At 43.0% G+C, this 20,417-nt stretch overlaps 1 protein-coding gene across 1 annotated transcript; it reads left to right on the top strand.

The window, feature by feature from the left end:
- The first annotated feature begins 678 nt into the window (after positions 1-678).
- SLC10A2 (solute carrier family 10 member 2) lies at positions 679-19,958 on the top strand. The gene is made up of 6 exons (XM_056110013.1): positions 679-1,055; positions 9,516-9,634; positions 14,464-14,552; positions 15,510-15,685; positions 18,051-18,208; positions 19,867-19,958. The coding sequence occupies exons 1-6, from the start codon at positions 679-681 to the stop codon at positions 19,956-19,958; spliced, it is 1,011 nt and encodes a 336-aa protein (XP_055965988.1).
- Positions 19,959-20,417: the final 459 nt, after the last annotated feature.

Here is a 20,417-nt window from a genome sequence, read left to right on the forward strand (position 1 = left end):
AAACACTCTGTCCTTCCTACCTTGGGATTCCTCAGGATGCCTGTGTTCCTAGAACCTAAACCAGCTTCATGTGCACAGAAGAACAAGAAAGCAGACAGGTCGATACGCCGGGAAAGGAAGCTGGAGATATGATTTTCAGTCTAGAGTCTGACACTTGTTTGCACTTTGTCTGACCTGAGGCGCACTCATCAAAACACAAGCCCCCCCCCCCCCATTCCTCCTTAAAGGGAGATGTTTCATTCCCACAGTTACCCCTTCCTGCGTGCTTTAATACTTTCGAGTTGTTTTTAAGCCTCACTTTCCTCCAATAATTTAACAAACCTTCCCAGCATTAAACATTAACACAACTTTTTTTTATAGGACTCTGTTCATTATCATGCCAATAAATGATTAATTACAACTCCGTCTGAGGACCAATAAGTGTACAGGATTTTTATGATTCATAATGCGTGCTGTGTTGTAATGCAGCCTCTTGTAGCTGACATTCTAGCATTTATTGTTTTTTATGGCCGCACAGAGATGACTTTTGAAAGAGACACCACAGTGACACATGTTTCTTCAGAAGGGTTTAAAAGTTTGACAGGTGTGGAGCAGCCATTCCTTCTCCAGCCCTGAAGGCAATCCAGAAGACGATCCTGAAGACGCTCAGGGCTGTCCGTGGATTCCTGCCAGCCAGCAATGACTAACCTGATGGAGTGTCCCGCGGAAGCTACCGTGTGCAAAGGAGACTCCTGTGTGCGCCCCCCCAGCAATTTCAATGAGATCCTCAGCGTGACCCTGAGCACTGTCCTCACTATCCTGCTGGCCATGGTGATGTTCTCCATGGGCTGCAATGTGGAAATCAAGAAGTTCCTCGGGCACATTAAGAGACCGTGGGGCATCTGTGTGGGCTTCCTCTGCCAGTTCGGGATCATGCCTCTCATGGGATTCATCCTGTCAGTGGCTTTCGACATCCTCCCTGTCCAAGCAGTGGTGGTGCTCATTATGGGTTGCTGTCCCGGAGGAACGTCCTCCAACATTTTGGCCTATTGGGTGGACGGTGACATGGACTTGAGGTAAGATAGCCAAGCCTCCAGGTACCGTAAGTGCATCCAGTTTCCCTTCCCAGCCAGACCGTGATATGGGGAGTGTTCCTCTGACCTGTCGGGTTGATCCTGGTTACACCTAAGGAGCTAGCAGAAAAGAGAAATGGACCCTTACCCCCGGTCTTCCCCTACAGTCCAGCTGTTTTGCCATTAGAAGTCGAGAGTTGCCTTTTGTATTTGGGCATTTTGGGAGTTGGATCCTTTTGCTTTTGATCTTAGGGAACAGATTCAAAGTTTTTCAATTAAGAATATCTTCCCAAGTCACAGACTGCAATTGAGGAAGTTTTCCTTTCTGGTATCAGAAGGGAGCAAAAATATTTAAATTTTTTGTTAAATCTTAGAACCTACAATGAGGCCGTGATCTCCACCAAGCTCAGCAAGTTCTCTGGACAAGCTTTTACTTGGTGTACATTTGCTTCACTTCTACCGCCATTAGAAAGAAAAAAAATCTTTTAATTATATGCTTACCTTAGTATAGAATAAACAGCAAATGGTTTCTCTGCTTCCCACAGAGCAATCTAAATTTCTGTGTTTGCCCAATTCATCCTGTGCCAGTCTGAACTAGTAGTGGAAAAAAACTAATAAAAGACCAAGTATTAATGGGACAAGGCTGAGAATGTTAATGCTACAAGTTGAATAGACTAATGTCTTTTTCCTTGCCTCACAATTTCTCATTTTCCCTTGAAAGATCTGCATTTCTGCAAGCCAGCCAGGTGCTAATGGAACATGTGCTTATTAAATACTGTACAGTAGGCAATTGGCTCAGTTAATCACCAACTCCTACACTCTAAAGAGAGAAGCTCCTGGCGTAGGAATAGAAGGGTTGCAAAATCTAAGTGTCTCCCAAGACTCTGGTATCAGGAGCCTGCCTGCCTCTTCTCCAGGAGCTGTATCATGGCCTATTTCTCACCTAAGAAAATATTATATGTGCCTTGCAGCGGGTTGTTTTTCTAAGGGAAGTCCTATAAAGAGCCAAGGATCACACGTGCTACTCAGATCTTGTTCATGTGTGAACACACAGGGCAAGCGAGTCACAGGAGATGCCCTTTGTGTTTGGCCTGGCCATGAGCACAGGAGGGGGTTCTAAATGTTCTCAGCACCTGCTGAGCTTGGGGACTTGATTTTCACTCACAGCTTTGGCGTGATCCTTGTGACTTTTGAACGTGACAGAAGGGCTGGGCCCTCCAACCAAGTGGACCTGCTTTATAGAACAGAAAAGTCTCCCAGAGTGAGATGAGGGACCATGCAAGGTTGGTGGACTGGTGGGACAGTTTCCTTCTGTAGGTCAAATCAGTGAAATCCCAAATTCATAATATGCAGGCTCCATCTCCTCCTTACTTTTAAGGAAGTCTTTTATCTCCTGAGATAGGAGGTATTTATGCAATCCTGTTTACATTGTATTACCATCTCTATAAACAAATTAAGACAGAATTTTTTTTTTTTGAGCCACACCTGGAGATGCTCAGAGGTTATTCCTGACTGCACTCAAGAATTGTTCTTGGTAGTGAACATGGTACTATATGGGGTGCCAGGGATGGAACCCAGGTTGGTTGCAAGCAAGAAAAGTATTATCACTCTGGACCAAGAGAGAAATATATTAAGAAAAAATTAGGGGGACCAGAGCCATAGTACAATAGGTAAGGCTTTTGCCTGGCACAGGGATAACCCAGGTTCAATTTCCAGCATCCCATATGGTCCCTGGAGCAGCACCAGAAATAATTCCAGAGTGTAGAGCCAGAAGTAACTTATAAGTATCACCGGATATAATCCAAAAATCAAAAATAAGTTGTTGTTTTTTAAGTCAATCCGCGGATTGGGGAGAGAAGTCAGAGGTCAGGGTATGAAAGTGTGGGCTGGAACTCAAGTTCAAACTCAGCACAGGAACCTCCACCCGCAGCTCCACTAGGTGTGGCTCATGAGTATCTAGTGGCTTGGGCCTGAGTATTAAACTGTCCAGCCTGATTGGCTGAATAGGTCAGGAGTGACCCTGGAGGACCCTCAGCATTGCTTGAGAGAGCAGGATAAGAAAACGATTCCCCAGAATACATATGATCCAAAACAAAGAAAAGGAAAGAAGACCCTTCCCCCCAAAAATTTTGCAGCCAAAGTAATAAGTATCCAGCCAAATCCTGATCAGGCCTCCGCTTACAAGTCAGGGTAGCTCAACAGTGAACAAGGACGCTGACCACCAGTCCCTCAGCAGCCCAGAGTCAGCTCTGCCCCCACCACTCAGCACTTCACTTCTCCAGGACTCCTGCAACACCCTATAAAAAACTCTGAACACCCAAAATAAATACCCCTTTACCTCCTAGACATTCACACACAGGACCTCTGTTACCCTAATTATAAGGCGCTACCACGTTATGTGCCAGCACAGGACAAGGGAAAGACTCTATGCCGGGCTAGAGCAGTAGTACAGCAGGGAGGGTGCCTTGCAGGCAGTCGACCCAGGTTCTATCCCCGGCATCCCATAGGGTCCCCTGAACACCACCAGAGGTAGTTCCTGAGTGCAGAGCCAGGAGTAACCCCTGAATATTGTCAGTGAACCCAGATGCACCCCTCCCCCCCAAAAAAAAAAACAAACACACTAAGCCTCAAATCCTGGCCTCGGACAGGAGACAGTCAGGGGTAAGCATCCCTGAGCTGCGTCTGACCCAGGGACCCAGGGACTGTTCCAAGCCAGACCCAAGCAGCATAACATCCCTTCCCTTCATTTTATTTTAACTTACAAAAAAAAAATTAAAGCCTGTCCATATGAAAGAAGAATGACACGCTCACAGAGCCAAGCCAAGCACTCCTGATATACTAGGTCTGCGTGTCACTTTTCCAGAGGGACACACAGCTGCTGACACAAGCTCCTGGGGTTACAGAGCAGAACTGAGAGTTATGCACTTGTGTCCCTGGATCTCTGAGGACCTCTTGGCAATGATAGGGAGCACTATGATAAATTCTGGGCTATGGAAGGTGATGGCTGTCTTGGGTGGAAGTTGGCCAAGCTCTTCCTTGAGTAAATATCCAGAACATTCAGCTCTCTGGACTACCATCACAAGGCTTCCACAGGAAAGAAGGAAGACAGCCTTATCCCCACCTTTATTTACAATCCTGTGCTCCTGGCCCCTGGCCTTCTTTTCCTTTGGGTCCCTCGCAATGGCAGTCTGGAGATGACTTTATATCAACAGTAACTGAGACAAATTGAATAGATACTCCCTGCCAACAGATTTTGCAACTAAATGCCTTGCAACTCTCCTTCAAGTGAGTCCTAGAAGTCGAGACCCAGTCATCCCCACCTCACCCGATCATCTACTCTGTGCAATGCGTAAGCTCTAGTGACTCAAAAGTGGGGAGACTGAGGCTGCAGAGAATAGGTTTCTATCTCAAGCAAAAATCACAAAGCTGGCTCATGGATGCCTTGTGCATTTGGAATGTCCCCTCAGCTCCTTCTCTGCTCACCTTGCCTAGAATGTTCTGGAGGGAAGCTGACATGAACAGCTGTGTCTAAGTCATTTTATATCCTGGGCAATAAGCACAAATTAAATGTTTGCAGGGAGATTGAAACTGTCCTCTGTGCTTCTAGTTCGGAGATCACGGAGTTCTGCTGTCACCTCCTGCCCTTTCGTCACAGAGAGCTCCCGGCTTCTTCTCTGCATTCTAAGCAAAGGGGTTTTCCTTCTCACTTTCCATTCTTTGGCCTCTTTGTTGGCCAAAGAGGCCCAAAAAAGGTCCTTTCCCTACTTTCTTCTCAATTCCTGCACTGCTGCACTTCCTTTTTTTGTTTTGTTTTGTTTTGTTTTGTTTTGTTTTGTTTTGTTTTGTTTTGTTGGGACCACGCCTAGAGATGCTCAGGGGTGACTCCTGGCTCTGCACTCAGGATCACTCCTGGTGGTTCTGGGGGAACCAAATGGATTGCTGAGGATCTAACCCATATTAACCATGTAAAGGAAAACACTCCACCCACTGTATTATTACTCTGGCCCCTGCTGTACTGCTGTACTTCCTTTTATTATTTTAAGGTTTTCAGGGTTATTTCCCTACCATATCCTTCATCCTGTGGTCCAATACTGATGCCATTTTTATCTCTGGTTCAGCATGCACTTATTTCAGTTGTTCAAGCTTCCTGACCCATCAACATCACTCAGATTCAAAGCAACCCTCTCATTTTGGCTATCCAAATGGCCGTCTCCTCTCCAAGAACAAACCCAACAGTATTTTTGACTTTCCTCTATTTTCCTTCAAGAAACCAATCTTTGTCTCTTTGCTGCAGCATTTGACTTTTTTTGAGACCAAATGTGCGCCTTGATAGAAGTATTCTGCATGCTTTTATTTTCATCCTCATGATAGTCCTCTGAGTTCAGTGCTGTTCTCTCCTGTACGTAACAAACGATTTAAGTCTCATCACCCTGACCATAGTCACAGAACCAATGTGGATTAGAGTCAGCATTTGCATCCAGACCGATTTATAGACTGAAAACTGACTATTCACCTATCTCTGTCTAGACTCTTAACCCTGGTTCAAGGTTTCTCCTATCTAGTTATCAAGTCTCACTTTCGAGCACCACCTACTTACACCTTTTTGGAGTCTCAAAGAGTGTTTTATTTCCAAGATTATTACCACTTTTTCCACTCCTTATCTCTGCCTTCACCAAATTCCTCAATGGCTATAGAATTCACATTTATTGGACTCTCTGTATTTCTATTATTGACTTCTGTACCCTGGTAGAATTTTTATGCCAAATGATTCCTTTCTCTTTTAAAATCATTTCCTTATGTTTCTCCTTAAACTATTTTATTTATGAATTGTCACTGCCTCTTAAGCAATAGGCTGTAGACTGTGCATTAGTCTAACTGGCCCCAGCTTCCAGTCAACCTCTCCAACTGCCACTCTGCCATACCTCCCTGGTCACTACACTGTCATTACCTTCCTCGATTCCTGTCCCAACCCTTTTCATGGTTCTTAAGAAACTATTCTTGCCAAACCCAAGAGCTTGATATATTTATATATGTATATGTATATATATATATGCAGTAATTCAGAATAGGAACTTGATACAAGAAATTTTTTTCTTCTTTTTTTATTTTTTTAGATTTTTATTAGTGAGACACCGTGAGGTACAGTTGTAGACTTACAAATTTTTGTGCTTGGGTTTCAATTATACAATGATCAAATACCCATCCCTCCACCAGTGCCCATTTCCCACCACCACGGATCCCAGTATCCCTCCCACCCCCCATCCCCCCCATCCCATCCTGCCTCTGTGGCAGGGCATTCCCTTTTGTTCTCTCTCTCCTATTGGGTTAGAGCGATAGCACAGTGGTAGGGCGTTTGCCTTGCACACAGCCAACATGGCCGACCCGAGTTCGATTCCTCCGCCCCTCTCGGAGAGCCCGGCAAGCTACCAAGAGGATCTCGCCCGCACGGCAGAGCCTGGCAAGCTCCCTGTGACGTATTCGATATGCCAGACACAGTAACAACAAAGTCTCCAATGGAGACATTACTGGGCCCGCTCGAGCAAATCAATGAACAACGGGAGGGCCTTTACTTACTTTTACTTTACTTACCTCCTATTGGGTGTTGTGCTCGGGGAAAAGGGAGCTCAGATAGAGAAGGGAGCACCAAATAAAGGGTGTTGGGAGGATCCTCCCAGGATGGGAGAAGCATGCTGAAAGTAGACTATAGACCAAACATGATTGCCACCCATTTCCTCTTTTGCAAACCACAACACCCAATAGATACAAGAAATTTTAAAGAAAATACAAAGAGACAATGCTTCCCACACCCCAGCCCTCACCCTATCTGCCCATTAGATAGCATGTTGAGATAAAACTGAGATTATTAGTGAACTTCAGATAGCATGTTGAGATAAAAGTGAAGTTATTAGTGAACTAACTTCGAACTCATTTGAACATTTTTTGTTGTTTTGGGGGCTACAGCCAGCGGTTCTCAGGGGCTACTTCTGGCTCTGCTCAGGCATCCCTCTTGGTGGGCTAGGGGGACCAAATGCAGTGTCAAGGGTCAAACCTGGATTCACTGTGTGCAAGGCAAGCACCCCACCTGCTACATTACCACTACAGTCTCATTCTATCTTTAACAAATAAAAGATTTTAAAATGAGAATGGCACAGGAGGGAAGGAAAGAAGAGGTTTGACAATCTCCAGCAGTTTATAAGTAGAGCAAAGCACTACTTATAGCTAAATAATTAGATAGCTAAATAACAAAATAACCTATTATTCTGGCATAGGACTGATGTAGCATCCCAGTGGATATGTAAGTTAACTGTCACTATCATAGACTGACTTTCTTGGGACATTGCACAGGAGACTCTGGCCCTTGCATTGTTACGCCTTATTTTATCTCTACAAAGTATTATTTTCTAAATCCTTAAACACATTTCAGTGATATCATATGTATATTTTAACTAATTAATTAATTTAATTAACTAAGTATGGCACTGTAGCACTGTCCTCCCCTTTGCTCGAGCAGGCACCAGTAATGTTTCCACCATGAGACTTGTTGTTACTGTTTTTGGTATATCAAACATGCCATGGGGAGCTTGCCAGGCATGGCCGTGCAGCTTAAACTAATTATTATAGGAAATAAATCCACTTATGAACTAAGCCCTTCACCCTTTACCAAAATTACCCTTTATAGATCTGTTTAAAGTAATTCTTCACCTCCAGGGTATTTTCCTGTACTGTGTAGGGCTGTTTGTTTGAGTTTTTGTTGGGGGAAGAAGGGCAGGTGGTACAAATAACTTAACATTTCCCTTCAAGCCCACACAGAAGACCCTAAAGAATTGTCATAGTCTCCATGCTACAGGCCTTGGAGCGAAGCTCTTCAGAAAATTCCCCCAGGGCTCCTGATTCCACACTGGACAGGAAGCAAAGCGTTGAAAGACCCCTGCACTATTCTCTTTGCCTGGACTCTTTGCCTAGTTTATTCTTCACTGCCTGGGAGGTGGCAGCAGTTGTCATCTTTATTGCACACATAAAGAAACTGACAAAGTCATGCTGTGAGTAGTCACACCTGCTCCTAAGGAGGCAGGTTGGAAAGCCAGGTATCCATCGGGCCCCTCCAATCCCCTCTAAAGGCTCCAGAAGTTCCAGGACCCGGACCCTTCTTCCATTCACCCTAAGTGCTGAAAACTATACCCTGCTGGTTTCACTCTGCCTCAATTCCAAGCCCACTGCTAGCTCAGGTCTCTCACTACGATGCAGGTGCCTCCCTGGAAGCCCAGAGCAGCTTTGCTCTTGGGAATACACACTTGGTGTATTTTTAAGTCTCTTGTTCTGTCCTGACACGTCCCTCCTGCCCACTGTCAGATTTCCTTCATTGTGATGGTAGTTGGGCATCACTTTTCTTTTTCCAAATCGTGCACATTTGGGCAATAATTCTTTTGTCTTTTTTTTTAGTCAAAAAAAATTTTATTCAATATCACTGTCACTGTCCACCCGTTGTTCATCTATTTTCTTGAGCGGGCCCAGTAACGTCTCCATTTTTTGAGACTTTGTTGTTACTGTGTTTGGCATATCGAATACATCACGGGGAACTTGCCAGTCTTTGCCGTGCAGGTGAGATACTCTCGGTAGTTTGCCGGGCTCTCCGAGAGGGCCAGAGGAATCTGGCCCGGCCAGGAAACCTGGCTCGGCCAGGCTGGCTGTGTGCAAGGCAAAGGCTCTACTGCTATGCTATCGCTCCAGCCCTTTATTCAATATAAATTAAATAAAACAAATAAAATACAATTTTATTTACATAACTGTGAGATACAGTTACAAAGCTTTCATGTTTGAGTTTCAATCATACAATGATCCAACATCCGTCTCTCCATCAGTGCACATTCTCCACCACCAATGTCCCCAGTATCCCCACCCGACCCCACCCCCTGTCTCTATGGCAGACAATTTCCCCCATACTCTCTCTCTACTTTGGGGCATTATGGTTTGCAATATAGTTACTGAGAGGCCATCACACTTGTTCTTTTATCTACTTTCAGCACACATCTCCCATCCCTTAGTTTTCTTCTGTCTTAAGGAAAGGCACTGAGGATTGATACCTGCTTCCTTTTCCAAGGGCCCTGAGAGGTGCAACTCATCCCAAACCACACACAGACACTGTGAAAACAGTGATGTCTGGATCAGAGCCCAGAGGTCTGCTGTTCTCTGATGAGTCTGACAGCCATTAAACAAAATGCCTTCCCTGGTGCAGTGTGAAGACCCCAGCCTGGGTCTCACCCTTTCCCCGAAGACTGGGCCCTGCTCAGTCACTTCTCTGTGCTGATGCAGATAAGTCCTCAGACACGTGGAAACTTCTGTGGCCTCAGCCATAGGATGCATGAGCTGAGTCCACTCTGGGACTTTCTGATCATGCCTTGAATATGAAGGCACCGGCTCCCTAAACATCCATGTGGACCTACAAACCGCCTCCTCTCCTTTCAGTGTCAGCATGACCACCTGCTCCACCCTGCTGGCCTTGGGCATGATGCCGCTATGTCTCCTGATCTACACCAAGATGTGGGCTGACGCTGGGACCATCGTCATCCCCTATGATAACATAGGTAAGTCCTGCCTCCGACAGCCTTCTGAGTTAGGCACCTCCTGTTCTCTTTTCTTCCTGGGAGGAGATACTCAGGACAAGCTCAAACTCAGTCACCCCCTGTCCTCCCACTCCCGGAAGCCCTATCTGTTCACCTAGGAGTTTATCACAAGCTATCCCTTCACTGGAATGAAGATTGGAAGAGTTAACATTCCAAACTTTGACCCCATGGGAGAACCGGCTTTTATCCTCCACTGAAGTCGCCAGGGAAAGGAGTGCCCAGAGCAGAGCTGTCTGTATCTCAAGAAGTCTATGTTTCTCATGGTCTCCTCTGTATGCAGCTCTTTTGTGGGACCAGGAGTTTGTCTCTAGTCTCTGAAATACTGAAGAAATGCAATGATGATTAGACTGAGTGCCTAGAAAGATCCATAAGTGTGGCAATAGGAAACCACTGGATGAAGCAGATCATTTATGTACTCAACTGCAAGCAACAGTCACTTTATACTCCAAGTAATGAGACTATGAGTTAAAACTGGACTCAAAAGTTGATTTCCTGGAACCAACTCTATGTCATGCCTTGACAGTCAAATTTGCTCATTAGGATGCTGTCCCCAATCATTTTTACTCTCTGATCTTCATCCTCATCCCCCACATGCTTTCATGGCTTCCTGGGAAACAAAACATGGTAGGAGATGAATTGGTTGGTGTAACATGCGATCAAGGGAAGAACTCAAAACATCCTGGCTTCCCTAAACTAGGCATTTCCCATGAAAGCTGAGCTATCAATCAAATCAGTGCCCAGCACAAGGTATGTTATATGGGAACTCATCTTTTCCAGCAGACCTTGGAGACAAAGGTCTCTCTTGTGAGATGCTTCAAAGGTGTATGGGCTTCCCACTGGAGGGAACTTGTAAGGCAAAGCTAAATGGTGACTAAAAAAAGTTTGCCTGAGGGACTCCAGGTGGACTTGGAAACTAAATTGTATGGCATGTAAAATCCCTCCCATTCCTAAGAAAAATTGTTTCTGTGATAAAATATGACTCAAGCTCTATACAACTGAATTAGGATAAGCTTTCCAAATTTGGGGGCATCTGTGTGGCAGCATCTTCTGATACTGTCTCCTCTCTCTCTTTCTCTCTCTCTCCCTTTTCTCTCTCTTTCCTTCTATAACAATCACAGCAAAAGATGAACCAAGTGTCCCTCCTGACACACCCCATTCAATACGGGATCTCCCTACACAAGGTCCTCCTCCTGGGCTGGGGAACTCCTTTGTATGAAGCATGACCTCATGTAAACAGGGTTTACGTGATACTTTATGATCACCTGCTCATTCCTCCTGCTGCCTAGCTCTCAGTTTGCTTTAAGGAGAGCTTCCTTAAGAACAAAGAGCACAGTTTGCTTGGCTGATGGATATTGTATAACTCAAAGTCTTCCTGCTCAAGGAAGTCTTAATCTGTATTTGTCACTTTTAAGAAAAGAATTGGAGTTATAAAATTTTTCTCTTGAAAATAGATAATTCTGACTATAATGTGAATTATTCATACCATACCCACTCACGTAAATTTTGAAGAGAAAGAAAAAGCTGGAAAAAAATATTTAACACCTCGGAATAAGGAAGGATCATCACTTAAGCAGTAAAAGGCAAAGGGACATTTGTAAGATTATACATTTTAAATGAGAGTTTGAAAAATAAATATTAGCCAGTTTACCACTTCTTTCAGATCTTATTTCTGATCTAACCTTCTTATACATGGTTTTCCTAATCCTTAAATGTAGAAAATAAATATCCTAATTGCTTCACAATCCTATTACCACTTTGTGGGTAGCGGAGAAGGCTGCAGGGGAGAGGTGCTGGCCACACTCAGTGCTCAGGGACTCTTCCTGGTCCTGTGCTTGTCAGTAATCTTTGGCTTTGTATGTGGTTCCAGAGATCAAACTGGGGCAAGCAGTTTACTTCCGGAGCTATCTCTCTGACTCAGGGAAAATTAGCTTGTTGATTTTTTCAAGATGAACAGGAAGCTGGACATGTGCCCTGGTCGGCTCTCAATTCTGCTCTAAGGACAGGCCTGCTTGATGCAGGTTACCCATGAGCATACCACACTCAGATGAGCTGATAAGCATCTGCTGGGCCCCCTCAGGGGAGAGCATCTAGATGGAGGAGGAGGCAGCCAGACAACTAAGAAAATCACAAGTTCCTGGTTGATCCTAATCCTCTCTACCATATCTTTGACAGTGTACCACAAGCTGGATGTCCATTCTACCCCCTAACTCTCTGTGACAGGAATGTAATTCTGCCCGGTGGATTCGGTGAGGTGTGCATTCTCTCCAAGCTCTCCAAAATATGTTTCCACTTCCAGCCTCTCAGATGGCAGGTTCTGCCATTTGCTTCAATCACGTTCACTCCCTCTTTTATTCTTCTTTCTTCCTTTCTTTTCCCCTATAACTTCTGTAAACTCGACTAATGATCAAGATGTGATTCCAATGGTCTCCCTGGATGCAGATGCTTTCTCATCCAAGTATACAATGTTTGACACCCAAAGGACAGAGATCTGGAGAATAAGAAAAATCAAAGAAAAGAAAAGGGGGCAGACTCATCCTTCTGAAGACTAGAGAGTTGCCCCAATTCTCCAAAATGGATCCATAGCCTCCAAATGGAAAAGAGAGCAACGTGTGTTCTGTCCGGGCAACTTCAAGCCCTGCAAATGCTCTATCAGGTCCCATCTGGTGAGAAGTTCAACTGTGCTGTATGTACCATTGCCCTACCAAAGAAAAACAAAAATTCTTAGCAAGAGGGACCAAACATGGAGATGAGGTGCCTTTACACAGATCCCCGCCCCCCCCCCCATTAATTATGTATTATCATCCAAGCACATTTTTTGCACCTAGGTATAAATCAGCATAGAGTCGTCAGTGTGACTCAGGGTGTGTTTAATATAAGGCTAGAAAGTTCTCACAATTGAAGGGATCATCTCCTGGGAAAAACATCTCCACCCGCAAAAGTAACAGCATATAAAAATAACCGAGAGAGATTTTGCTGGGGTTCTTACCAGAATGTCTATCAGACCCTTTTCCATATGCATTGTTTCACCAATTTCTTTTTCTCCCTCTTCATTTCATATATATATATATATATATACATATATATATGCATGTATTTACTCTTGGTACACTTAGTTATTAGGAAATGCCATTGAGCAGTTTCTGGAAAAATCGCTGGTCCTTACAGATTGATAGGAAGACCTAAAGGCTACCAAAACTATGTCCTCATCACTATTATATTCATTTCATGTTTATGTCACTACTAAGAAACCTAGAATCTACTTTTCAGTCCTTCTTCATTTCACTCCAAAAGTAAGGAATATCGATAGACTCTCAAAATTTCACTATGAATTCTACTTTTTGCCTCTATTTTTTAAAAGATGTGTGTAAAAAGATAAAGTAAATAAGCCATGAGAAGTTGGAAGTGGTTGATGTTCTAGAAAAGCAGCTATTGGACAAATGAATGTTAAATAATATAAACAATCCACAAGTCCTGAGAGCAGCAGTAAATTTAACACGGTGAAATTGAAGGATGACTCTTATCTGGCTGGGTGAGCACGTTCCTGCAAAGAATTATAATTACTTGAGAGGTCGCCAAGTATATTATCTCATGGAAAATTTAAGGCATGCTTTTTCAACCTATTCGCTCACCTCTCTGCTTGTACATTTGAATAACGGAAGTCAGTCTTAACTGGAATTCATTAACTTTCAGAAGGCCTGGAGAATTTCAACCTTTTTCCTATATTTCAACTACCACTAAGTTACAGACAAATGGGAAATATCAAGTAGGTGCTACACACAACACACACACACACACACACACACACACACACACACACACACTCCAGACCTTAAATATATTTTTTTCCTTGGCAATAGAAAGGCCCAAACCAAACAAAGTGATGCTGCAAAATTATTTTTAACAGCATTTTACTAATCTCTTTTATTTATTTATTAATTTTTTTAATTTTTATTAATGAAACACCATGAGGTACAGTTGTAGACTTACAAATTTTTGTGCTTGGTTTTCAATTATACAATGATCAAATATCCATCCTTCCACTGTGCCCATTTTCCACCACCACGGGTCCCAGTATCCCTCCCACCCCCCCATCCCCCCCATCCCACCCTGCCTCTGTGGCAGGGAATTCCCTTTTGTCCTCTCTCTCCTTTTGGGTGTGCTGTGGTTTGCAAAAGAGGCATTGAGTGGCAATCATGTTTGGTCTATAGTTTACTTTCAGCATGCTTCTCCCATCCTGGGAGGATCCTCCGAACACCCTTTATTTGGTGCTCCCTTCTCTATCTGAGCTCCCTTTTCCCCCAGATGCTGATAAATTAAACTAAAATACTTAGATGGGTACAGCAGGTAAGGTGATTGCCTTCATTAGCCCAACTCAGCTTTGATCCGTGGCATCCCATATGGTAGTCCAAGCACCACCAGGAATAATTCCTGAGTGCAGAGCCAGAAGTGACTCCTGAGCATTTCCAGGTGTGGCATGGAAAGTAAAAAAAAAATTAATTTAAATAAAATTTTTAAAAGACTTAGATTGGCCGTATAAGGAGCTTTTACAATTAACACAGGATTTAAGAAAAGGAATTGTAGCTTCAACCATATCAACTCTCCATCAGTACCAGCCAATTATTTACTGGTGAGAATAAATAAGGGGCGTTTGGGATTTTATCTATTTTAGGTGCCCAGGACGGAGTCTGGAGCACCACCCATGACTTTGCAGGATGCTCCTTCTTGCTTCCTGGTACTCGTCCCATCCTGGGTACTGTCTGCTGATCAAATTGCTCTTCTATCACCCTTAGGGACATCTTTGGTTGCTCTTGTTGTTCCTGTGTCCTTTGGGATATTTGTGAATCACAAATGGCCCCAGAAAGCCAAGATCATACTTAAGGTAAGTTTCTCATGAAGTCAGGAGCTCGGTCATGAGAACTGAGGTGATAAGGTTTATATCCATTCAACTGGTCTTTCTCACCATGTTATGACAGGTGGACCTCTATTCTAGAATCTTCTTCTCTATTCATGCACAGGAAACATTTCTCTCCCAGAAATTTAAGACACCCAGTGCAAATAACCCCACTTGGTTCTCTCAGTTCTTTCTACCACAACATTCTGCTCTTGACTCTGGCATGTGGGTTTAACATATATGAACAGCCATGGCAAGTGGGTTTAACATATATAAACAAATGTATGTTCTATATATTTCTGACATCTGTATCCTATTGACAAGTTCAATGCCTGGAAATTTAGATTATATAGATCACATCATTAGGAAAACATATACATAAAATATGTATCATAATATATAGAATACTAGACATATAATTAGTGATAATTTATTCCCCTCCACCAACTATATTCTAGCAAGAAAATGTGAATATAGATATAGGTATCAACACAGGCATGGGCAACAATGATAGAGATAGAAAAAATTCACCAATGAGGGAGTGAAATAAGCTAGGTTCTTTGTTTTTCTCCACATAAAATGATAGTTTCTCCACATTTTTAATGTGAGGAGAAAATGATAACAACAGTGACTTTGCACACGTGCCTTAAGTTTCATAGTAGACTTTTGGTGATGTACCAAAGCAGTTGAGAGGCTGGTGTCAAATCTGGGGCTTAAACCTAGAGAACTGGGTTTTCTTGTTCCCCAACAAGGATCATTTGCCACAAGAACATTTGCAGGTTAATTGATTATGAACGCAAAGCATCCTGTTGGGTTGTTAAAACTCCAAACATGAGACCAGCACTTCCATCTGTGGAGGGCACAGAGTTGAGAGAGAGACCAGTTCCGACTGGTTCCTTTGGATGTGCATGCACTCAGGCCCACCGATCTGCTTGTCTGTTCCAGATTGGGTCTATCGCAGGCGCCATCCTGATCGTGCTCATCGCCGTGATAGGGGGAGTGCTGTACCAGAGCGCCTGGATCATCCAGCCCAAGCTGTGGATCATAGGCACCCTCTTCCCAGTGGCCGGCTACTCCCTGGGGTTTTTTCTGGCTAGAATAGCCGGTCAGCCCTGGCACAGGTATGGTGTGAGGGGAAAATGAGACCGGACATTTTCCCCGGGGAAAGCTCTGTAGTTTTCCAGAGCTATTGTAGTGAAGGATTCCACAGAGGGTGATTGTAAATAATAAACGTCATCTCCCCAGTCTGGAAGCCACAAGTTCAGTACATCTGCAGGTGGGTCTCTTCCTGGGGTCTAAGGGCTCAGCAAGGCAATCTAAGGCAATCTGTCCCTGATCTCTCTCTCTCTCTCTCTTTCTCTCTCTCTCTCCCTATTTCTCATTCTCTCTAATTCTCTCATTCTCTCTCATTCTCTCTCTGTCTCTCTCTGTCTCTCTGTCTTCTGTCTCTCTTTATCTCTCTCCTCTCATTCTTTTTCTCACTCTCTAATTCTCTCTCTCATCTCATTCTCACTTTATCACTCTCTCATTCTCCCTCTTATCTCTCTCATTCTCTCTTTTCCACTCTCTCTTATTCTCTCTCATTCTCTCTTTCTCAATCTCTTTCTCTCCCTCCCTCCCTTTTATTCTCCCTCCTTCCCCTTGGTGGCTAAATGAGTATATTCTCCCTGTATATCTTTTCATATTGTCTACTGAGCTTGCTTCTCAAAATAAAAGTCCCCTTCACGCAGACACTAGTCCTATTGATTTCAGTCCTGGTTTAATAATCTCACCTTCACTAAATTCACCCAAATATGATAATATTCTGAGCCACTGGCAATAAGAACCTCAGCATATGTAAATGAGAAGACACAATCTACCACTAACAGCTCTAAATGCGTGGGGTTGGCACAACCTGGTCTTTCACCTGCAATAACATTTGCCCTATTTCTGGAGAAGGGAAAATTCAGCCATTCCTCAATTAAGTAAGTTCCCCAAAAAGAAAATTGTGACAGTCTCTCTTATGCTCAGATATTTCTGGAACCCCCTACAAGCACATTCTACTCTTCTATGGTTATGTATGTTATGTTCTGAGAAACTTTAGCAAAATTATTAAGGTGTGTCTTCTCCAGTGTGATTCCAGGGATCAGGCATGAGCTTACCTCCCAAAGATGCTGGATATGACAAGTGGGTTTAACGTGAATGTGTTAGGGCCCGGCAAAGAACCTTTCCTCTGCTACCAAACAATAAGCAGCAAGAAAAGCAGGGTGGGGGGCCTGCTGCATGAAAGAGTCTTCCTCAGACTGTCCTCAGGTGCAGAGTGGGTTCAGTAATGCCTACCTTACATGTTGATGTAAGGTCATACAAAATGCAAAAACAATTGCATGATAAAAGAGCAATAATATCATTTATGTGTGACCATGAGTGTTTTGTCACCCCGCTACCTGCTCTGCACTCTCACCAAGAAGATTACAATTGAAAACAGTGAGACTCACACCCTTCATCATTGATAGAACATAATACAGATGGAGCTCATGCTTTCATGTAATTTTATGCATATTATCTGTTTCTAAGATTTGTATGATATACTACATGCATAGAGGTAGACAGATGGATGATGGATGGATAAACAGACAGATGATAGATAATAGATGCAATGACACATTGATACATGAATCTAGAGATAGCAGCATCCCTGACAGTGTTGTAATGGGCGAAAGGGGTGCCAGAAGTCCCTCACGGTGGTGCTCAGTGCAGTAATGCAGGACTGAAAACTCCATCCAGTAATATGCGGCCACCACAAAAACCACACCTGGCAGGGTTGAGGGCACGTGGTGCCGGAATTTAACTCTCCCACTGAGCTCTCTCCCTGCCCTATATAATGTTTAGTCAATGTATCATTACTATATTTAATTATATAATAAATTCTAGATGTTAAAACAATGTTACATAGAAGATAGAGATAATAGAGAAACAGATTAGAAAGAGTAGAGATACTTCTACATCCTATATAGCTCTGGGATAAACTATGGCGGTGGATCATTTCTCCAGACAAAGATCAATGATAAATATCTGAATTTTAATGTAAAAACAAAACAGTAATAGCAATGGTTTGTGTTTGCCTTTTAAACTTTTATAGTTCTATGTCTATTCTCTTATGCTCCCATACCAGGTGACTAAGGAAAGATAAAGAGAGAAAGAATATTTATTCATAGTGTTCATAACATAACATGTGATTTAAGGTCATACAAAAAAACAAAAACAATTGCATGATAAAAGGCAATAATGTCTTTGTGGATATTTTATTCAGTATAAATACAAGTATGTTAAGTAAACAGGCATTAAATTAGAAACACATATATAATATAAAATGTACATTCACGAATAAATATCTACCATATTTAAATACATATATACCAGGAGCAGAGGTATAAGCACCCATATTTCTGCCATCCTTACTGCATCTCCTTTAATGGTGTAAACTCAGTCCAGGCACTTTGTTTGCAGGTGCCGGACAGTGGCCCTGGAGACGGGGATGCAGAATACACAGTTGTGCTCCACCATTGTGCAACTGTCCTTCACGACTGAGGAGCTCAACCATGTCTTCACCTTCCCACTCATCTACAGCATCTTCCAGCTGGCCTTCGCAGCGATCTTCCTGGGAAGTAAGGAATGGTCCTCCTCAGATGGGGTCCCCAGCCTCTCCTTTGACAATCCTGGGGTGGCTAACTCAGCAGGGATTATTCCCCTCTTTTTATTCAATTTTCCTTGTTCTGGTGGTGAATTACATAAAGAAAACAATACTCCAGAAATTAAGGATGTGGGTGGTAAAAGCTCTCCCGGGTATTATCATGACTTCCCAGCAGTTAGGGAAAAACATTATCATTCTTCCAGAAGGTTCAAGGGAAGAGAAAATTAGTGAGAGAAGTTGGTTAGAAGTTGATTCTCTCCACAAATTCCTTCTCTTGGTAATATTTGTCTTTGGTACCACTGAAGTATGTGCCTTTGTGGGTGCTCCCAAGAACCCTCTTATGTTATCAAAACATTATCTTGAAATGATTTGTCTGGAGTGAATACTTGTTTGAAAATGGGTATACAAAGTGTTTTTATCATGCTAAGCACGTTAGAAGACAAATACATGTGTGCTTGTGAGCATAAGAGTATACGTAGTATATAAGAAAGAGGGGAGAGAGAAGGAGAGGAGAGAAGAAAGTTGGAGAGGAGAGGGAAGGAGAGGAGAGGGAGATGGAGGGGCGGGGAGGAGAGGAGAGAGGAGGGGATAGTTTGGTTGACTAAAATCAGAGGTTTACATGAGGGAGTCTCAACTATATGTTTATAATACAAATGTTGGGACATTTTAATTAACCACTTGCTCAGCCTAATCCATTCAAGAACTCAGAGACTTCCCACCCACTAGTTCTCTCTGGGTGCAAAGAGAGTCCAAGGAGACGTTGCTTTGACAGAGTAAGATCTTCTAAGAAGGCTACAGTCTCCTGCAGTGTGAAATTTCACTGAACACTTTTTCTAAGGGCCCTGTCAGGCACTTTCCTGCCTTATCTCTCTTAAATCCAACAATTAATGCTGCAATGAGATTGACAATATTAATTTATACCAGTGTAAGGAACTAAAGTTTGAGGGTTCTGGTTAAAAAAAAAATTCAGTACCTCCCATGTCCTGTCAAGTTTGATACTTCTCATGTCCTGTCAAATTTGGAACCAACTGAGAGAGAGAAGAATACCCCAGATGTTTGTCAATTTAAAAAACATGACTCAGAACCACAACTGTGTTCCAAGCACTCACACCCTCTGGGTACAGTGCCCACAAGCAAAGAGATACTGCAGGTGACCTTTTGCAAGGCAGTCTACCATGGGAGCTGATCTCCAGAAACACTCAGAACACAGTTGCCCTCAAAATACACTAAAAAATGCTTGTCCCAGAGACTCACAGCTTACAGAAAAGAAGGCTAAATGCCTATTAGCCAAGACTCCCCTAATCCTGGGAAAGTGTAAGAGAGAACAAAGCATTTCCAGCTCCACTTCTTCCACTCTGACCATTAAAACAAGCGGGCAGCCGTTTCTCCTGAGCAGGGAGGTTCCTTATTGAAGGCCAGTGCACTGCTAGCTCATGGGAAGCAGGGAATAGATCTCGCTGCTGTGAATATTGACTGCAAGGATGGCTCTTCCTGAGATGCAGACTCTATCCAAGAGCCATCTCTGGAAGGAGCCCATGGGGAATCCACCATTGCTGAGAATCATCTTCCAAAGTAAGTTTGCTGCTTACTATAACAAGGAAAGGCACTTACCTCCTGTGTGTTGTTTTCCAGTATATGTGGCATACAAGAAATGCACTGGGAAAAACAGAGTCGAACTCCCAGAAAGCCAAGACAATGAAACAGTGCCAAAGGCGTCACTCTAACAGGTGAAGAATGGATTCCAACCAGACAAAAGGAGATACAGTGTGGACATCAAAGAACTCTAAAGAACATACTACCACTACTGTAATTATTTTCAAAAACCTACTTGCTTTCAAAGATATTTGGCAGGAAAAAGTTGAATGTCAACATTTAAATTTCAATTGGATCCATATGTGGGGTTTTAGAACCAAGTGACTGAAGGTGCAAGCTTTAAGTATTCCAAATATTTATATATGTGTATATAAATATATATTGTGTACATTTATACTACCTTTGAAATATACCTCCAAATCCTCAGACTAAGTATAGCATAGAAAACAACCAGTAATCTTGTATTTCCTAAAATTTGCCCAAAATCTCATAACCCAAAGAAGAGCACTTTTCACTTGTTAAACTTCATACAGTGAGTTATCATTGTAAAGTGGCCATGGTTTTCCCTATTATTTATAATTGTGAATGTC

Source organism: Sorex fumeus, unplaced genomic scaffold (genome assembly GCF_029834395.1).
Source record: "Sorex fumeus unplaced genomic scaffold, SorFum_2.1 ptg000008l, whole genome shotgun sequence".
NCBI lineage: Eukaryota > Metazoa > Chordata > Mammalia > Eulipotyphla > Soricidae > Sorex > Sorex fumeus.